Raw genomic sequence first — 20084 nt, forward strand, 5'->3', positions numbered from 1 at the left:
AAGGAAAATTCTGTAGTTATACCCAGAGAATCCATTTCTGTCATGATTTCATAACATTTGGAATCAAAAACATTTCCCTGTCTAGCCAATCTTTCTGGCTCCCATTAAGTCATTTCTCTGTTACTTATGTTACATTGATGTGCTACATGTTAATTTTATCTCTGCTCCTTTTCTTCCCTGACATCCTTGATTAGTAAAGACAGCATCTTCCAAAGTAGAACATGCCACTCAAGGACTTCCTATGTTTTAGAATTCCCCGCTTTCTGGAGCATAGAGACTGGTATTGGAATGAACACTGGCCTTGCTAATTTGACTTGGAGGACACCATGTCTGAAGCTCTTCTTCATGTGCACGGTAGATCATCACACCTCTTGGCAGCGAGGATTGAATTTAGTGAGACCATAAATTGAAAACACTATCAAATGTAGCAGCTCGTCAGTGCATGCTTGCTTTTTAACCATGGCTGAGACTGGTAGCAGGAAGCATCCTTCTTCTCGGCTCCTGATTGCTCTCTTGTGTTTCTCTCCCCTCATGCTCTGTCCCCAGCCTCCTCCTCTACACTTTGGTTCCTGGGCAGCTGCTACTGTGAAGACAGTGCAGCTCCCATCTGCTTTCAGCATATGGGACCAACACTGTTGCTTCCAAAGTTCTTGTATTTGCTGTTCAGAGCAGGGTTGGTTATTGTGTAGAAAGTGAGGCAGAAAATTGCAGAATGATTTAACCAGTGTTTGTCTTTCTATAAACATGATGGAATTAATAGATCAATCTTTTTATCTATCATTCATCCATGCATGCAGGTGCCAACATTTTCCACTGAGAATTTTAGGTTCCATACCCATTTATACAAGTCCAGGGGAGGTACAGAAAGCACAGAAGACCAATGCCAAGAGGAAATTAAAACACAAATCTGCATATTATAAGACCCACACATATTACTTCCACCCCATAATTTTGGCTCTGAGAATCTTGGCACCCAGGCAAAGGAGGAAACACTATTGATCTACATATTTCCCAATGTCCTTAAGGGAACAGTGGCAAGTAAGCAGAATATGTCTAGTGAAGCTTCTTTTGGCATGTAGATCTGAAGAAAAATTTTCAAGTGGCTTCCAAATGAGATTTGGAATATCCTTCATACCAGAGTATCAGGGTTCTAAACTCAACACTCATTCTAAAGCTGGGTGCAGTTAAAGCTTCAGGTAAGCCACACATATAAAAAGAACTGCTGGTTGTAGATATGAAAACACTGTTGATAACCAGTACTCCGGGATTTAATTGTCCTGACTTTAGGTCCGTGTTATCCACCATTCTATATGAGAATAGTGCAGATGGATGTCAACCAGGAAGCATTCAACTGTTGCTAAATCCATTGGTTGCTTGTAATCAAAGTAGATGGTTTGGTCTGTTTGTTAGGGGATGCTGATAATGCATTGCAGTGCTGTGGGCATGCTTCCTAATTGGAATTGGTCTTCAACTGCAGATGTCACACTCCTGAGTCCCCTAGGTCATCCACAATTACAGGGGAAGGTTAGGGGCATGGGTGGTCTAGTGAAAACTCACCTTCACAGCTGAAATCACACTGTAGGTCAGTCCACAGTAACCTTATCCATATGAAAAGAGGTTGTTTAGGAATGGCAGTGACTAACCCATAGGATTTTCTCTAACAGCTCTAGACTCTGAACCTGCTCTGATGAGTGTCTGCACAAAATAGGCAAATAAAGGGAGTGCCATAAACTCCATAACTACTCCCATAAGATTAAGATGAAACATCTTGAGGAAAAAGACAGCATGATAAAGTGTGTTTGACTGTCATTTGGCTTTTATGATTTCATGATGCTCACAAATAGAAGGGAAGTAATGGATATTTTACATTGCAGACTTGCTGTCCACTGAGTTTTATAATTGATCCTTGGGGACATGGGCACACAGACTCAAATGCCTGCTGTGTCCAGGCAGGTCATGAAAATGCATGAAGTGAGCTGATCACAAATAAAAGAAGAGGGCAGCTGTGGGGATCTGGGGATGTGGTATTCATTCAAAAGGTGGCATCAGCCACTGCCCTCGTGCCGATGATTGCCACAGAGAAATTCAGGCCCAGGGAGATGACTGCACAATTTTAGCCAGAAACTCACATTTCCTGAGTTGTTTCTGATTTTTAAGACACGTGATAGTCAAACTTTAAAATGCCTGGGGGCTGGATGTAGTCTCTGCTCAGTCATTTGCACCTATCGGACCAGCTGTGCAAATGTGAGAGAGAAAACGAGAGAAGAACAAAGGGATCGAGCTAAGAAGACACATGCACATCCATGTCCTTAGACAGTTACAGATTCATGTTGTTGAACAAGCTACAGTAGGTATATTTTGATTTCTTAAAAATTAAGACATGATTATTAGTTTCTTATAAGACAGCAAAACTGTGTAGTTATTATTGTTAAATTCATGTTTGAGTGGGAAGAGAGCTAGATCTTAAAAGTGCATTGCAAGACAAAAATAACCTACTTATCCTCTGAACTGAATTTTTTGGTGTGACTTGAAACCACAAGTCTGCCAGGTACAAAGTCCTGTCTTTCTTTTGCCTTGCACCAAATACAGAATTTCACAACTGAATTTATGGGTAATTTTGTTTTACTTTGTCTTCAGTTAATATATAAAGAGAAAGCCCAAAGAGATTTCTGTGTCTACCTATTATGCTAAATTTTCACTTGGCAAAATGAAGTGCCCAAACAGCATGTACTCAAGCTACAGGCTGCTACTTCAATTTTTTAAATTTTATGTCAGGTTATACTAATGCTTACTGAAAGTCAGGGTATGTTTTGAGAATGTATGGAGTAGAGCATAGATGGCCATAAAAATGTTGATGTAAGTTATTAAACATCGTTTTTAAAACTGTGTAAATCTAATCAGCCTGGGAATGCGCCACCTGTTCGGTGTTCACCTGTGCTGCTGTGCTTGCTGGGAGGCGTGCTGAGGCCTTGGAAGCCACGGAAACTAATTGAATAACAGCTTATGCAGCCACCTAAATAAATTAGTCCCTCTGTGAATATATGTTAAATGCTCCAGAAGGTGCATTCTGACCTCACTTAGTGAACTAAGATACCATTTGTCTTTCTCCACGTCTGGTGACCTTCAAGTGATCAGGAGTCTTTGTGGAATTCAATTTTGATCCTAAGTAATGTAAATATAGGAGGGTCTTCACTGTAATAGGTTTAAAACACAACTGTTGAAATGAGCCAAATGGCAAATTGGCAGATTCACCTCCAGAATATAGTATGATGTAGGTTGAAACATACATATACACTTGAAATGAGTACAACATAGAAATTGTTAGTAAAACTAAAAATCAAACCAAATGAAAACCAAAAAAAAGAAAAAGAAAAAAGAACTTCTCAGTAAACTGGCAAAGACTCAGGAAAAAAACTGTTGCAAAGTGAGAGGGGGGATTTCTGTTCTAGTCAAGGCTATCTACACAAAGTATGTGGCTCAAGTCCAGAAGGGAAAGTTACTGTAAGGGAATGTCTCGTGGCATTTGAGGCAGAAGCGCAGAGTCCTGAACGATTGCGGGGAAGCAGGTATCCCTTGCACGGTCTCCCTCACTTGCATCTTCTTGTCTCATGATCTCTCTCAGGCCCCTCTTCCCCTTGTATTTAACCCAGCATGGCCACCTCTCCCAAGACTGCATTTCCTTATAGCTAGGATGACTTGATTATTTATCATCTAAAACAAGACTCTTTTGAGTGTGAAATGGAATATGATCAATAATTTCTTCAAGATGCAGGCATAAGTTGGGCAAAACAAGTTGTAGATTCACACCTTCCCCACCCTACTCCCTTTCTGAGCCCTAGACCCTAGAGTGCAGACACTAATAAACAGACACCAGCTGGATTTCCTGTTTCAGGTTGAGCTAACTCCTCCAATCAGTAGCTCCCCCTTAACCCATCTACTGGGTGGAATATGGGATCCAGTAGTGGAAACAGAGCATCAGGAGCTGTGAACCAGGCTCAGGGAGTGTGGACAGGAAAATAAAGCTGGTTACTCTGGCAATGCCATATATTCAACATGATATAGAACCAGAAATGTTGGGTCAGTTGCTTTGTAGTGATCTTCCACAATAGCAGTCTGATGCTGGGAGCAAAACTGTTGTTTAGGCTAGCCCAAGCCCAGAGTTTGCAGAAGCCAAGAATCTAAATGTCTATTTTCCACGGCTCACTGTCCCCAAAGCACAGATTTTCTAACTCCTACTTTCCCTGTTTCACCTTAGTCCACACCTCTCTGTCAGTGGTGGTCACCTGTGGTTTGGCCAGTCTTTAATCTACTTCCTTTTTTTCAGGTAACAGGAGCTCAATTTATCTTCGAGTTTAGTTAGGGCCAACTCAAGTCTTGTCAATTGGCACTGATCTCTGGCTATAGCAACTGATTCAGAGATGGGCCTATGGGACTTTAATTTAACCTGGTTCCGTGAGACTCAATTTGGGACTTTTGTTGGAATATTTTGGAAGTCCTGAGCTTACTGAGCTAGTAGAAAGGTAGTTCTGGAGATGTTGATGGTCATCTGTTCCTGTGAGGGGGATGCCTGCCTGAACGTGAAGCTAAAACAGAGAAATAGGGAGTAAGAAAGAGGGACATAGAGAGATAGGAATAGTAATAGTGAAAGAGAGAAGCAGAGAGAGAGGGAAGGGAAGGGGAGGGAAGGGAAAAGAGAAGGAGTGTGTAGACATGAGAAGAAAAGAGAGAAGAAAATATTAACAATATCATTCAAACTCCTGAATACAAGCATTCTTGTAAATAAAATTTTAATCCTGGATTTTTCAGTTTTGTAAGCCAAAAAGTTCCTATCCCAGTTAAGCAGAGTTTCCATCACTTGCCAACAACAGTTTTCACTGATATCCTTTCTTTAGAATCGTTTCTTCCCTGGCTCAGTCAGTTATTCCTCTGGCCAAGGCTGACCCCTGATGCTTCTGCTTATTGGAGACTACACAGTTTTCAGAACGCGTGTTTCCTCATTGATGGGTGATGTGTCAGGGCAAGTGCACCAAGATCCCACAGGGATCAGAGACCTGGCTCAGCGTTCAAACATATGAACAATCTGTCCTTTCTTGAATGGTGAAGCCCGCTCTTTTATTAATGTTTAGGTCACTGCTGCTCATCTCATTAAGTGTTTAATTGGTTTTGAAGACATGCATAAAAATTGCTTTGAAATTTGACAAGATCCATGGCCCAGTAGTTTTGCATAAAATTTTTGGCATTTAGAGATGTGACAAATAACACAAAATACTTCCCTGTAGTCTTTCCCAGTGCTTTGTACTAGTGTAGTGATTTTCAACCAGTGTGCTGTGACAGGCACAGCGGTGAGCCACAAGAACTTTGAAAACATGCAATACCTGACTGTTTAGTCAGGGGCACTGACCTCTGTTCCCTTTGGTTTTTGTGCACAAAAATGACAACAGCCAACCCAACAATAGCTATCTTGTGTGAATCAAAATTACACCTATTTTTTTGGTCAGATCAGCAAAAAAATAGATTTTTTGGTGTGCTACAAAATTTTGGTAATTAGTTCATGTGTGCCATGACATGAAAAAGGTTAAAAATTGCTGTACTAATGTTTTGGTTGCACAAAAGTAGTATTAGGTAAGTGTTAATGTAGATTGCAAATTATAGGTTTAGTTGCTAATTGTAAGGCTTCGAGAGAAGAGAAAAACCAAATAATACATTGAATTTCTTAGACCTTATAAGTACCTTTGTTTTAAGAGAGGTTGATTTGGCAATTGCTTTCAAGGAATGAGGACAAATTCTTTTTTTCTTTTTTTTTTTTTAAAGGACCTAAAAGCAATGAAGGGGACATTAGCTTGCAGTCTGGAGAAGCAGTCCCTTTTTCTAGTTTTCCCACAGATGCAACAGAAATATACAGTGTCTCATAATAATGCTATGTATCTGTGGTGGGCGTTCAGAGAATCGACCTCATTTCTAACTCCTTTTACTACTTCCCTCAGTAAATCTGCTTATATGAGACCCTTCTTAGGACCACCCTTATGTTTAATTTTACTCAGCAGCAGAGTTCTCTGCAAGTATTTATGGTTAGAATGTATTCATTTTTCTCTCCTGCTTCACCTCCCACCACCTGATGCTTTTCTCTGGGAATGTGGGCGTGGATACACACTGCCACGCACATGCACTGTATATCTATCTGTACAGAAAACTTCCTAAAATCCAGTTTGCAGTTGCCTCACTTTGGGAGTTGGGATGAAGAAGGTATGGAAACTTTCTTATGCAAATATTATGTTCCTCTTTGTTAAGAAAGACAGAAGCATAGTAGTATTGCGATTTAGGAGTTCAGATGGTGAATAGATTTTGACTTAACATAGACAAAAGATAATTTGGACTTCCGGCAAGATGGAGGAATAGGTGGATACATCGTACCTCCTCACACAACCAAGATTAGAACAACAATAATTTACAACAATAATTTACACACAGAATAACACCCAGAACTGACAGAGGATTTATCTGAATGGAAGTCAGACAGCCAGGAAGTTGAAGTAGACCTGTATATCCAGACTGGTAGGAGAAGATGAACCGGGCGGGCACGGGGCTGGCACGGGTCGGCGGTGCGTGGAGGTCGGGGAAAATTTGGCGCGAAATCGGTGCGACAGCCATCCGGGGCACAAGAACACAGCGGTGATCCCTGAATATGCAAGCTGCGGCTGGCGGACCCAGTGAGGCCGCGATTGTGGACCAGGGCAGAGCTCGCAGCCTAGGATCCCAGAGAAGGGTCTGAGCCCAGGAGAACGGAACTACCGCCATTGTTCCCTCCCATCCCCGCTCCTGCCCCTGCCCCTGCCCCCACATATAATGTCACAATCTAGCGACTGGGGTGCCCAGCCCCGGTGAACACCTAAGGCTCTGGCCCCCACTGTAACAAGAGCGACCAGACCGGGAAAAAAAATGGAGAGACAGGGAAAGATATGTTTCCAACAGAACAGATCAGTCCCCCAGGACTCATCCTTTTGAGTGACCAAGAAATAGCCAATCTATCAGATGCACAGTTCAAAACAGTGGTAATCAGAAAGCTCACGGAATTGTTTGATTTTGGGCGCAAATTAGATAAAAAAATGCAGGTTACCATAAAAGAGATGCAGGAAGATATACGGAGGAGAGCCAATAATGAAAGGAAGGAATCTGAGTCTCAAAACAATACAGTGGACCAGAAGGAAGATAGAATCAACCAAGCAGGAAAGCATGAAGAAATAAGAATTCAAAAAAAACAAGGAAAAGCTTGAGAGCATCCAGGACACCTTTAAACGTTCCAACATCCGAATTATAGGGGTACCAGAATGGGAAGGGGAAAGCAACAAATTGAGCATGTATTTGAACAAATAATAAAGGAGACCTTCCCCAATCTGGCAAAGGGAACAGTCTTCCAAGAAATCCAAGAAGCTCAGAGAGCCCCAAAGAAGTTGGACCCAAGAAGAAACACACCAAAGCACATCATAATTACATTAGACAAGGTAAAAATGAAGGAGAGAATCCTAGAAGCAGCAAGAGATAAGGGGACAGTCACCTACAAAGGAGTTCCCATCAGACTGTCAGCTGATTTCTCCAAAGAGACCTTACAGGCAAGAAGGGGCTGGAAAGAAATATTCCAAGTCATGAAAGACAAGGACCTACATCCCAGATTGCTCTATCCAGCAAAGCTCTCATTTAGAATGGAAGGGCAGATAAAGTGCTTTTCAGATAAGGTCAAGTTAAAGGAGTTCATCATCACCAAGCCCTTATTTTATGAAGTGCTAAAGGGACTTATCTAAGAAAAGAAGGTAAAGAAAAGACATGTATAGTAAAAGGACAGCAAACTCACAATTATTAACAACCACACCTAAAGCAATACTAAAAGAAACTAAGTAAACAACTAGAACAGGAAGAGAACCACAGACATGGAGGTCACATGGAGGGTTAGCAACAGTGGGGTGGGAGGAGGAGAGAGGGGGAAAAAGTATAGAGAATAAGTAGCATAGAATGTAGGTTGAAAATAGATAGGGGGAGGGCAAGAATAGTACGGGAAATGTAGAAGCTAAAGAACTCATAAGTATGACACATGGACATGAACTAAAGGGGGGGAACATGGGTGGGAGGGGGGTACAGGGTGGAGGGGAGAGAAGGGGGGAAATGGGACAACTGTAATAGCATAATCAATAAAATATATTTAAAAAAAGATAATTTGGTTCTGCCAGTGATACCTAACTAGAAGAAATTTTTGATTAATTAAATGTGCTAAAAGATAGAGCAACTGAGACCAAATGTTAAGTTCACCTCTGATTAGGGAATAACTGAGTCAGTGACAAAAATAAACCATCAATTCTAAGGTAATCACTCTGGGAGAGTTGCACCAGCCAGGAGGTCAGATTGAAAAGGGATACCAAAATAGTAGTAGTAGTAGTAGTAGTAGTAATACTAGAAAGACAGGAAAGGGGAAAAGAGAGTGTTTTCATCCACTCACTCATTCAATGATATTTTTTGATACTATGTGCCAAGTATCATATTAAGCACTAAGATTTAATGGTGAATAAATCTTTTGACCTTCATAGGTTCTATATTTAAATAAACATCCAGACAAATAAAGTAGTAATTATTATGCCACATGATGTGCAGAGAGCTCATAAAAGGCAATGGAGACAAAGCCATCGCAGCTGTTGGCACCACAGTCATCCTGCCAGATCGATACCCTAGGGTGCCGTCCTGTGTCTCCAGCCCCAACCGGGTAGGAGATGGGGGAATAAATGCGGTCTATCCTAAGCTATGTCCATTCCAAGGGGAAAGCACCACAAAGCCGAGGGAAGGAGAACTGAATGGGACATGTGGTCAACATTGTTCTCCTGTTTGTATACTAACTGCAGGAGAATAATAGATAGCTTCCTTAAGTGCCCAGTGAAAAGAATTTTGGCACACTTGAGCTGATAGACTGGAGAGAATTAAAACAGGCTGTCTATAAATGATTCAAGACAGCCCAAAACCAGTTCTGCAACAATGACTAGAGTAAGTGAGTTTACTTATTTATTTATTTTCAGTATAATTCATTCTGTATTAGTTTCAGATGTACAGCATAGTGGTTAGGCATTCATATGAAACGCTAAGCAGAAAGAACCTATGCACCCCTATGTTTATAGCAGCATTATTTATAGTAAGCCAAAGTCTGGAAACAGCCCAAGTGCCCATCAATAGATGGATGGATAAAAAAGATGTGGTCTATTTACACAATGGACTACTACTCAGCTGTAAAAAAAAAAAAAAAAAAAAAGAACTTTTACCCTTTGCAATAGCATGGATGGACCTAGAGAGTATTATGCTAAGTGAAATAAGCCAGTAAGAGAAAGACAAGTACCACATGATTTCACTTATATAGAGAATGCGATGAACAAAGTAAACTGACAAACAAATATAACCAGATTCATGGATGCATGGAACAAGCTGGCAGATCTTGAGGGGGGATGGATGGGAATGGATCAGCCAAGGAATATACATCTGTAGCCCATGGACACTGGCAACAGTGTGATGTATTACTATTTTTTTTAAAACTGCACCTTGAGTATCATATTGTCAGTTGTGGATTTTCTGGTATAATATGGGACATGTGGCCAGAACAGCTGAGGCAGGCAGGCAGGTATTACCCTTCCTTGGCACAGAAAGGTGCTAGTATCTAGGTAAATAATTTTTTTTTGTAAAGCACCACAGACTGTATCACTTGTAAATAGAAGCTATTTAAGAAAAGCAAGCAAACAAAAACAGATCCCTTCAATATGGTCTTTTAAGAAAAACAAATGGTATGTCTCAGGAGTCTTTATTGATCCCTGAAAGTTACATGGTAAAATTGAGAAGTAATGGTTTGTCAAGAAGAAACCTAAGTCAACACTGAGAATCAAAAGGAATAATTGTGGCCTTGGCATGGAACTGTCTTGAGCTTGGTTAGTATCTGTATGGTAGAGAAGATTATATCTGTGTATTTTTGGAGAATATTCAAAAGACTTTTTTCTTCTAGGATTTTTATGCTTTTGAGTCTTACATTTAAGTCTTTCATCCATTTTGAGTTTATTCATGTATATGGTGTAAGAAGGGTATTTAGTTTCATTTTTTTTTGCACATATCTGTCCAATTTTCCCAACACCATTTATTGAATAGGCTGTCTTTTAAAAAAGATTTTATTTATTTTATTTTTAAACAGGGGAGGAGAGGGAGAAAAAGAGGGAAACATTAATGTGTGGTTGTCTCTCCCCCACACTAAGGACCTGGCCCGCAACCCAGGCATGTGCCCTGACTGGAAATTGAACTAGTGATCCTTTGGTTCTCAATCCACTGAACCATACCAGCCAGGGCTGAATATACTGTCTTTACCCCATTGAATGTCCTTGCCTCCTTAGTGAAATATTAACCATAAAAATCTTAGAAGGAAACATAGGGAGTAAAATCTCGGATGTTTCTTGTAACAATATTTTTTTCTGATATATCTCCTCAGGCAAGGGAAACAAAAGAAAAAATAAACAAATGGGACTACATCAAATTGAAATGTTTTGGCACAGCAAAGGAAACTGTTAACAAAATGAAAAGATACCCCACTTAATGGGAGAACATATCCATCAATGACATATCTGATAAGTTGTTAATATTCAAAATTCATAAAGAACTTATAAAGCTCAACACCAAAAACAATCCAATTAAAAATTGGGCAAAGGACCTGAATAGACACTTCACCAAAGAGGATATACAGATGGCCAATAGATATATGAAAAGATGCTTAACATCACAAATCATCAGAGAAATGCAAATTAAAACCACAGTGAAATATCACCTCACACCTGTCAGAATGGCTAACATCAATAAATCAACAAGCAAGCATTGGTGAGGATATAGAGAAAAGGGAACCCTCATACACTGTAGGTGGGATGCAGATTGGTTTAGATATTATGGAAAGAAGTATGGAGCTTCCTCAAAAAATTAAAAATGGATCTTGCCTTTTGACCAAGCAACCTCACTTTTGAGAATATATCCAAAAAAACTCAAAACACTAATTTGAAAGACTATGTGCACCTCTATACTTATTGCAGCATTAATTACATTAGCCAAGATTAGAAGCAGCTCAAGTTCCCATCAGTAGATGAGTGGATAAAAAAGCTGTGGTACATTTACACAATGGAATACTACTCAGCTATAAAAAAGGAAATCTTACCTTTTGTGACAGCATGGATGGATGTACAGAGTATTATGCTAAGTGAAACAAGCCAGTCAGAGAAATACAAGTACCATATGATTTCAGTTGTATGTGGAATCTACTGAACAAAATAAACTAAAAAACAAAATACAAACAGACTCATAGATACAGAGAACAGACTGACAGCTGTCAGAGAAGAGAGGGGTTGGGGGCTGGATGAAAAAGGTGAAAGGAACAAGCAAAAACAAAACCCATCTCACAGACACAGACATAGACACTCTCCTTACTGTGATTTCCAGAGGGAACGGGGGTGGAGGAGGTAGGAGAGGGTAAAAGGGGGATAAACGGTGATGGAAGGAGACTTGACTGGGGGGGGGGTTAACACACAGTATAATATACAGATGATGTATCATAGAACTGTACACCTCAAACCTATAAAATTTTATTAACCAATATCACCCCAATAAATTCAGTAAGAAAAAGGACTATTTTTTGAACAAGTAAATTTACAATAGGCTTCAAAAACCCAAACAGTGAGCCAGAGGGCTCCCTAACGGGTGGGGGAGCACTGCTGGCGGCCTCCAGGAGCACAGAGGGAGCTGGAGAGGTGTCGGGGCACTAGAGCTGGTTACTGTTATCCAGTATTTTTTTCTAGTATGTCTGAGAATTCTATTTTATTTACCTTTATTTTATTTTATTGTTTGGTGAAAACATTTAAGTTCTCTCTTAGTAAACATAGTTACAATACAGTTTTAGCAACTACAGTCGTTATGTTATGTGTTAGCATCTCAGACAGACCTCATTCGTCTTATAGCTGAACGCGTGCACACCGTTAACCACCGTCTCCCTACTTCCCCCTGGCCCAGCACCTGGCAGCCGCCCTTCTGTTCTCTGTTCCTGTGCGTTTGGCATTAAAACATACATCCATTAACAATGAGGTCAAGGAGAGATAACTAAATGACTTGGAAAGTGATTCATAGAATTTTAAATAAAAAGATATGGCTATAAAATAATACAATGCGATTTTGTGAAGAAGAGAAATGTTTACAGACATACACATCACACACACCTCAAAAGAACATATCCCAAAATGTTAATAATAATCAGTAGCTTGTGTAATAGGACTTTTCTTTTCTTTTTTTATTTGTTGAATTTATTTGTTGTAACTTTTTAGTATTTTTCATGTGTTGGTTTTCTAATTATTTTTAAATCATTATTTACGTCCTTTCCTTTATAAGGACATAATAGCAAAAGGTAAAGAATTGACAGAAAATTTCATAATGGAGATAAATTTAAAGAACCATTCTATTTTCATAAAAGAGAGATCCATCCATATGGGAACACTAACTAAATAAGGGTTTATAAATTGGAATGAGCTGTATAATGTAGGGAAACATTGATTGTTCAGAATATATTTTATCTAATCTTGATTTATATTTCCACCAAGATTCCCTCCCTTTATCCATCTCCAAGTTTCTTTAGCATAGAAGGCATTCCCTTAAGCAAAAGGAGCTGTGTTAGGTATGTTTACTTATTTATTCTCTAAAAAAATGTGTTTTAACTGCCCCCACATGGAATAACCCCAGAGCTTCACAGAGCTGCCTCACCAGTTGAGAACAGTTTCACCAAATTCATTAGTTATTTCTCCAAATTTACATTTTAGACCTTTTATTGGGGGACTGTTCTGTAAGCACCATGTTTTGAAGAGATAAATAAGATAAATAAGGCTGGAACCCCTAAGTCATGCCCTAGAGGTGTGATACAGATAGATGGGCATTTTTAAGATTGATAAATTTAGTAAAATATGAAAGACAATGGTAAGCTGAAAGAATGAGATTAGAGCAAAGGTGGTTATCCCCAGCTACACATGGAGACTAATTCTGGAGGCTTTTGATAAAAAAATAGACATGCCTTGTCCTACCACCACAACATCGAATTAGCAGATGCAGGATGAGGGTTCAGTATCCAGATTTTAAAAATTCTTCCCAGGTGATTCTGATTAATAGCCAAGTACTGAGGCCCACTGTTTTATAGCAACTAATTCTGCTGTAAACATGGAACAAGGAAATGCTGGTTGAACTGCAACTGGAAGATGAATAGGAGTTTGATGTCAAAAGGTAATCTAAACAGATTCAAAGTCCAGAAGCCAGGCCAGGACCAGGTTGACATGGGACTTTGTCAGTGCCTCAGCATGACAGACACGTGGAGGATGCAGTGCAGGTCGTGTGTGTGAAGGGAGACAGGGCATGGGTACCCACACGGACAGAGAGACCGTGCGGGGCTGGACCTCACAGTGAGCAGAGAGTGCTGGGCGTCAGGGACCCAGCGTGGGCTGTGCGACCTGGTCACAACTCCAGGTGCAGATGGGGGAGGCCACAGGCAGTGAGTGCCGCAGGGCAGGATTTGAGACATTTTTAAGGCAGAAGTCACTAAATTTGACAACTGTACATGCTGTGTTATCTATTAGTAACATCATTTCTGAGTTTTTTTTGAGCCTGCACTTTTACATTTTTTCCTGAAATAGAAAACATTCCCTTGTATTCACATATCCCAGCCATTTTAACTCTTCTCTATATGCCTAGAGGATACTGTGGGGAAAAAACAACCCTGTCACTATGTAATAGAATGAGATTTCATATACATGTTCATTTACATTCACATATATTTTGTATTCACATACACATCCTTTTTTGTATTATCAGCAATCACCATCCCCAGGGCACACACTGCGAACAAGCCCGGAAGCTCTGCGAGCACCGTGGCGGGGAGAATTCTATGAGCCCGTCGCTGTCTGTGTTCCATTACGCTCTCTCACTTGACATTTGTGAATGGAAATAGGTCTGACAAGTGTAAATAAGGGTGTCACACCTCGGAGTAGTACCCATTTCCACCTTGCCATTCCTTATCATGCGTGTGTTCAGGGATGAACATGCTGTTACAATCTTCCAATATTTTGTCAGTTGGAGTTTTGTAGAGTGCACTGGTGAGTTCTGTGGTTTCCAGGGTGTAGACACATATTTCCTTCTTTCTCCTTGCAGAATTCAGCGCATTTTCAAAAACCTTGAAAAGATGCCGGGATGAAAAAAAGAAATACTCAGTGTTTAGCCAGCGGACAGAAGAGGCGTCTGCCACACAATACTTCCAGGTCAGGGAAGTTGCTGCGAGTGGAATTGACTTGTTCAACTGGAACTTGGAATTGACGCACAGCTGTGAATGAATGCATCTGAGCAGGGCGGTGGGCAGAGAGGAGACGATGGATACTGCACTGCAGTGTTTCTGAAAACATGGCCCCTGGGCAGCAGCAGTGCCATCCCCTGGGTTGGAAGCCCCCCCTCTGTCACTTACCACATTGTCAAGACTTGGGCAAGTTTCTGTATGTTTCTGAGCCTCAGTTTCTTCAGCCAAGGAACATTATTCATCTGATTGTTGTGATGATTTAATCTGAGGTTAGGATATATGTGAAGCACTTAGAATGGTTCCTGGCGATAGAAAACTAACAAATGATAGCACTTACAAAGAAGATACCCATCGCTGTCACTGCCCATGGACTTGGGTGTACCACTTTCCCGACCTGGCTGGCTTCACGGGGTTATCACCATCACTACCTTGGACCCTGCCCCGCCCTCAACCAGGAGTTCTCTCCAAGAGCTGTTTTTCTCTCCAGGCTGATGGGGCTCATTGGCACCATCCATTTTGGCCCTAGCCCCTTTCTCTTATTTCTATTTTTGATTTGTGCTCTTTCATAACATCGGCTTTGGAAAGGAAGGCCATGTATGCACTTACCTGGCCAAGATCTAGGCCTCAGACTGTTGTCTGGAGTAGCAGTCAGAAGCCTGGAATCTACTTAGAGTTCTAAGCCTCACGAATAGGGCCAGCGTGGACCATCACTGCCTCTGTCAGAGCCTCAGCTTCCCTGGGTGCTAGGCTAAGCCTGGCTGGCCCAGGGTGGCTGTAGGAACCAGATGCTCTTGAAGGTGCTGCCCTGTGGGTGGTTCACTTTCTCTCTGTTCTCTTTTCCTTACAGTTTTATGGCTGCATTTCCCAGCAGCAGAATATGATGCAAGATTTTGTGAGGACAGCCACCTACCACAGAGCCATCCTCCAGAACCACATTGACTTTAGAGATAAGGTAATAATGACAGCAGGTGACTGCTCTCTTATTAGTGGTTATTAACTGTGTTATGAAGTCTGTGTCAAAACCTAGAATCAAAATTAAGCTTTGATAGAATTCCCATATGACCCATGAATTCCACTCCTACCTATATACCCCCCAAAATGGAAAGTAGGTATCCAAACAACTGTTTGTACATGAACGTTAAGCAATGCTACTCACAATAGCCCCAAAGTGGAAACAGTCCAAATGCTCATCAGCTTATAAGTAGAAAAATAAAACAGCCATACAACAGAGTATTAGGAATGTTACTTATATTCCCATTGTCCATAAAAAGAAACGTAATGCTGATATGTGCTTCAACACGGATGAACCATGAAAACATGCTAAGTGAAAAAGCCAGTTACAAATGCTCAGATGATTCCATTTATAGGAAACATCCAGAATAAGCAAATCCCTGGAGGGAAAGCAGACTCGTGGTTCCCAGAGGTTTGAGGATGGAGAAATTGGGAGTGGCTGCAGAGTGGGCACCCGGTCACCTTCCGGGGTGACAAAAATGTCTTGGACCTTGATAGAGATGATGGGGGCACAACTCAGTGAATGTACCAAACACCACTGAACTGTGCCCTTTAAAATGGTCTGTGGCTAATTTCATGGTATATGAATTGCACCTCAGTCAAGAAATTAAGCTTTGAGTGAAACTCTGGAGACTGTATGCACTGTGCTTTGGTGCACAGAACAGGTTAAGAGCTTTATTGCTACATAAGGACTAGCTCTTATTTTATCACTTTACTTCATTTTTTCCATAGACTTCACAAGTGCCTGCGTTTATTCCCTTCACAAAATGGATCTGAATGAAGAATGATTATGAACACATTATATAAGTGTTGTTCATTATTCTCCTACCTGTTAAACAGACAAAGTGTTCAAAATACTATACAGTTCATCTCAAAGATAAGAGTACTGTTCAGTGGAATCAGCAGTCATGGGATTTAGTTTCATACTTTCCCCATGTGTGGTCTTAGGCAAAACACTACATTTCTCTGAGCCTCACACTCTATTCCACTACCACAGTAATTGTAGATCCGTGGCCTTTGGGACTGCAGTATTAATTCCCCAGGAAGGGTGTGGTGGAGCATTGAAATAATGATCCAAATGACTCATGCCTCCCTGTGTCCACATCATTTGCAAAGTTGTGTAGCTGCTGCTTTCATCAAGAAATAGTCTAATTCCCCCCTTTCTCTGTGCTGTCCTTGTGATGTACTTTACTCAGTAGAATATGACAAAGGTGACATTGGGTGAATTTCAGCCTAGGCCTTAATGAGCCTTGTGGCTTCTGGTCTCACCCACTTGGAGCGCTGAGACCACCCTTCTGTGAGGAAGCCCCGGCTAGCCTCCTGAGGCTGAGAGGGCGCAAGGAGGACTGTGGCCGTCCAGGCAACGACCAGCACCAGCGCCCGACCTATGAGTGAGGCCACCTTGGGCCTCCCAGCCCAACCACCCCTCCAGCCGAATGGCTGGAACATGAATGGGTTCAAGCAAGACCAGAATGGGGAGAAATAACAACTTGTTTCCAGTTGAAGCCACTTCATTGTGATGGGTTTGTTATGCTGCACTGGCTAAGTAAAGCAGAGAGATGATGAGTGAAAAGTCCTGACAGTGGGCCTCCAGCTGATTTGCCTGCGGCTGTCTTTCCTCTGCCATCTCCACTCTGCCGTTAACCCATCAGAAGTATTTTTTTTTATTTTGATTATTGTATTTTTCAATTCCAAGTTTCCATTTGGCTCTTCTTTGTGTCATGTATTTCTTGACTGATACTTTTCTACTTTTCCATTGATTTCAGCAGTGTTCATGATTACTAGTGGGAGCGCTTTTCTTATATAATAGTTGCTTAAATATTTTTGTCAGATAATTCTAATGTCTGTGTCACTGCTGTATTAGTTTCAGGTGATCTTTTCCAGGGGTTTGAGATTTTCCTGATTATTAACATGCCAAGAAATTTTGGACTGCATTCTGCAGATTTTCAATATTATGTTGTAGAACTCTAGATCTTGATTAAAGCCTATGGATAATGTTGATATTTTTCTTTAAGTATTCATTCAACCTGATCAGGTTCATGCCACTCATTGGTCTTCCGAGGCCCCTGGTTCCTACCTCAGCTCAGTTTTCAAAGCCTTAGCAGTGCTGTCTGCGTCCGCATGTGTGCCACATCACCCAGTGGTCAGTCTGGCACCTAGGCAGAGTTCTCAGTTCTGGTTTGCTAATTGTGATCAAATCCATGCATGTATAAGTTGAGGATAAACCAAGGAATTTCTAGATACAACCCTCCCCCCAAATAAAAACCCTTTATGGGGTGGCTTTGCCAACTTCCTTCCTCTTCATGATCTCCCTGGTATTTTTTGGTCCCCTGGGTACACTTTTCAGTCTCTGGGCCAAAAAGCTCACTCTGCCATACTCTTCTGTGAGTTTGCCAACTTGGCCAAACAGAGAGAGAAGGGACAAAGATAGAATAAAAGCAATGGGGTTTAGTCCCAGCCTTTGGGAATGACGGCAGCATTGATTGCAGACAAAGGCTGTCCTCTCTTGTCATTTTGGCTCCTGAAGACTGACATGACTACCACAATATTGCTGGCGGCTGGAGCATCAAGAAGGAAAGGGAAGAGGAAAGGGTGGAAAGCAGGAATGGGGAGGAAAAAAAAAACGAGGGTTTCCACACTCTCTCTGAGCTTTAAGATTTCCCTTTCTGGATGTTGGAGCCAGAACTAGAAGGCATCTCCAGGAGCTCTCGTCTGCACACTGGTGTCCATTTTTGGTGTGTGGAGTCCAGGCCATGAGTTGGGTGTCAGGGGATATGAATCAGTAGTATTTCACATTCTGGTCGTCTTTCCCAATCTACCTGTTACTGTTCACTTTTAGTTTTTAAGTAACTGCTTCATGTATTCTGACCAGGTTTTGCAGCTGTACTCAGTGGAAAAGACAGGGTGTGGTGGCTCTCTACAACTTACCTAGGACGGGACATTTCCTAGAAGACAAATCTAGGTACTTAGGTGGGATGAGGGTGACAGTAAGAGACAAAGGTAAGACAGAAATGGCCATATTTGGCTGAAGGGTCTCATATGTCTTGTCATGTGTTGAGGTGCCAGGACCCTTGCTTTTCCAAGGGGCTTATGTCTGTTGAACAGTTATGAAGCTAACATTCCTAATGAGGAGAGAGGAGAAAAGCTTGTTTCTTTGACACCCTTCCTGTTACTCAAGATTGTTGGTAAGCAGTCTGATTGACCTAAGATAGGTTTCTTGCCAATTAAAAAATAAAAATTCAACCCATGGCTCGAGGATGATTTCAGGAGGTAATATTTTTATTTATGGAAACTTCCCTCTTTCTGAATTTGTGTAGTTTGAATCTATAAACTGTTTTCTATTATCTATAATATATTTTCTATATTATTTATAATCTAATTTTAATTTTGGTTATAGCTTTTAAAGACCACTCCCCAAACTACTAATCGTGCTAATTTGCATTAGGTAACTCTCAGAATTTCACACGGACTATGTTACTTGAACACTTTATTTGTATATCTTTTCATCTCTATAAATGAAGATATTGGATCAGGTCTTCTTTAGGGTCACTTCCAACTCTTACCTTGTTTGAGTCTATAAAATACCCCTTTTCTGCCAGCCTGAAATGGGCTTATCTGCCTGTGAAATAAAATAGGCACCCATCTGCTGGGGTTTATGAAGGTGATGATTAATCACATGGTTGATAATTAATTATATTCCTCTCTCCCTCTGAGTTCTGAGCTGATTTAGAAGTAGACACAGATGTCAGGTAGAAATCATAATGCCAGCTTTATTGTTGGAAATGCTGTTTAGAGTACAGTGTTTGGACTTGTGTCCAAATAGAGATCCCTACTTTGTTTTTCCTCCAAAATAAAATTTTCTACCCACTAAACAGCTGGTCTCCCCAGACTAGTCCAGACCCTGCCCAGCAAGCTTTCACACAGGGGACTCCAGAATTTGTGTAGTTTGCACATGCTTGAGTAGGGAGTGGGCAGGCTGGCTGCTGCTAAGCACCGGGCTGGACAGGCTTAGCCCTGTGTCTCAGTCAGATGGGTCACCTCTGTCATGAGGAAAGATGGAAGAGGTGATGGCTGTTCTTACTTCCGGTACTTCCCACTCCTGGGTGTCAATATCCCCTCCCCTCTGAAAACTGGAAGGGCAAATTGTCCTGGTTTAGTGTCTCTGGAATCCCCTCAGTCCCAGACACACCAGGGTGACCAGATTTGGTCACCCTAACTCCAAATCTACCACGAATCCAGATCCTTAAAAATCCTTTTTTGTTAGCTTTATTATACTGAAGACCATTCTGAATAACCTGTGTCCATGGATCGTGTCCATGGAGGGCACTATATTTTCACTGAACCTCTGTATTCTTTCTGATTGAAACTTCTGATCTAAAAGGGAATGATTAATACCAGTGGCTATTATTTATTGAGGAACTCAGTATATGCAAGCACCATGCTAAGAGCTTCTCATGCATTGTTTCTGTCTTAGTCAATGCAGGCTGATATAACACAAATAGTACAGACGGGGTGCTTTAAACATTTATTTCTCATAGTCCATGATCAATGTGCCTATGGAACTGGTGTCTGTTTCTTGGCTTGTAGATAGCACTCTTCTCCCTGCATCTTCATGTGGCTGAGCGGTAGAGGAAGCAAGCCCTCTCCTGTCTCTTTTTATAAGGGCATGAATCCCATCACTAGGGCTGCACTCCTGAGACCAAATTAC

General features: G+C 41.2%; 1 protein-coding gene across 2 annotated transcripts in view; it reads left to right on the forward strand.

Moving 5' to 3' along the window:
* Positions 1-20084, forward strand: part of LOC114490703 (histone-arginine methyltransferase CARM1-like) — a 230287-nt gene that overhangs the window by 100123 nt on the left and 110080 nt on the right. For both annotated transcript variants that reach the window (XM_036021699.1, XM_036021697.1), the window contains 2 exons: positions 14227-14333; positions 15213-15317. In XM_036021699.1, coding sequence (XP_035877592.1) covers positions 14227-14333; positions 15213-15317 — 212 coding nt within the window. The remainder of the gene's footprint in view (positions 1-14226; positions 14334-15212; positions 15318-20084) is intronic.

The sequence above is a fragment of the Phyllostomus discolor genome, chromosome 3, assembly GCF_004126475.2.
Source record: "Phyllostomus discolor isolate MPI-MPIP mPhyDis1 chromosome 3, mPhyDis1.pri.v3, whole genome shotgun sequence".
Lineage (NCBI taxonomy): Eukaryota > Metazoa > Chordata > Mammalia > Chiroptera > Phyllostomidae > Phyllostomus > Phyllostomus discolor.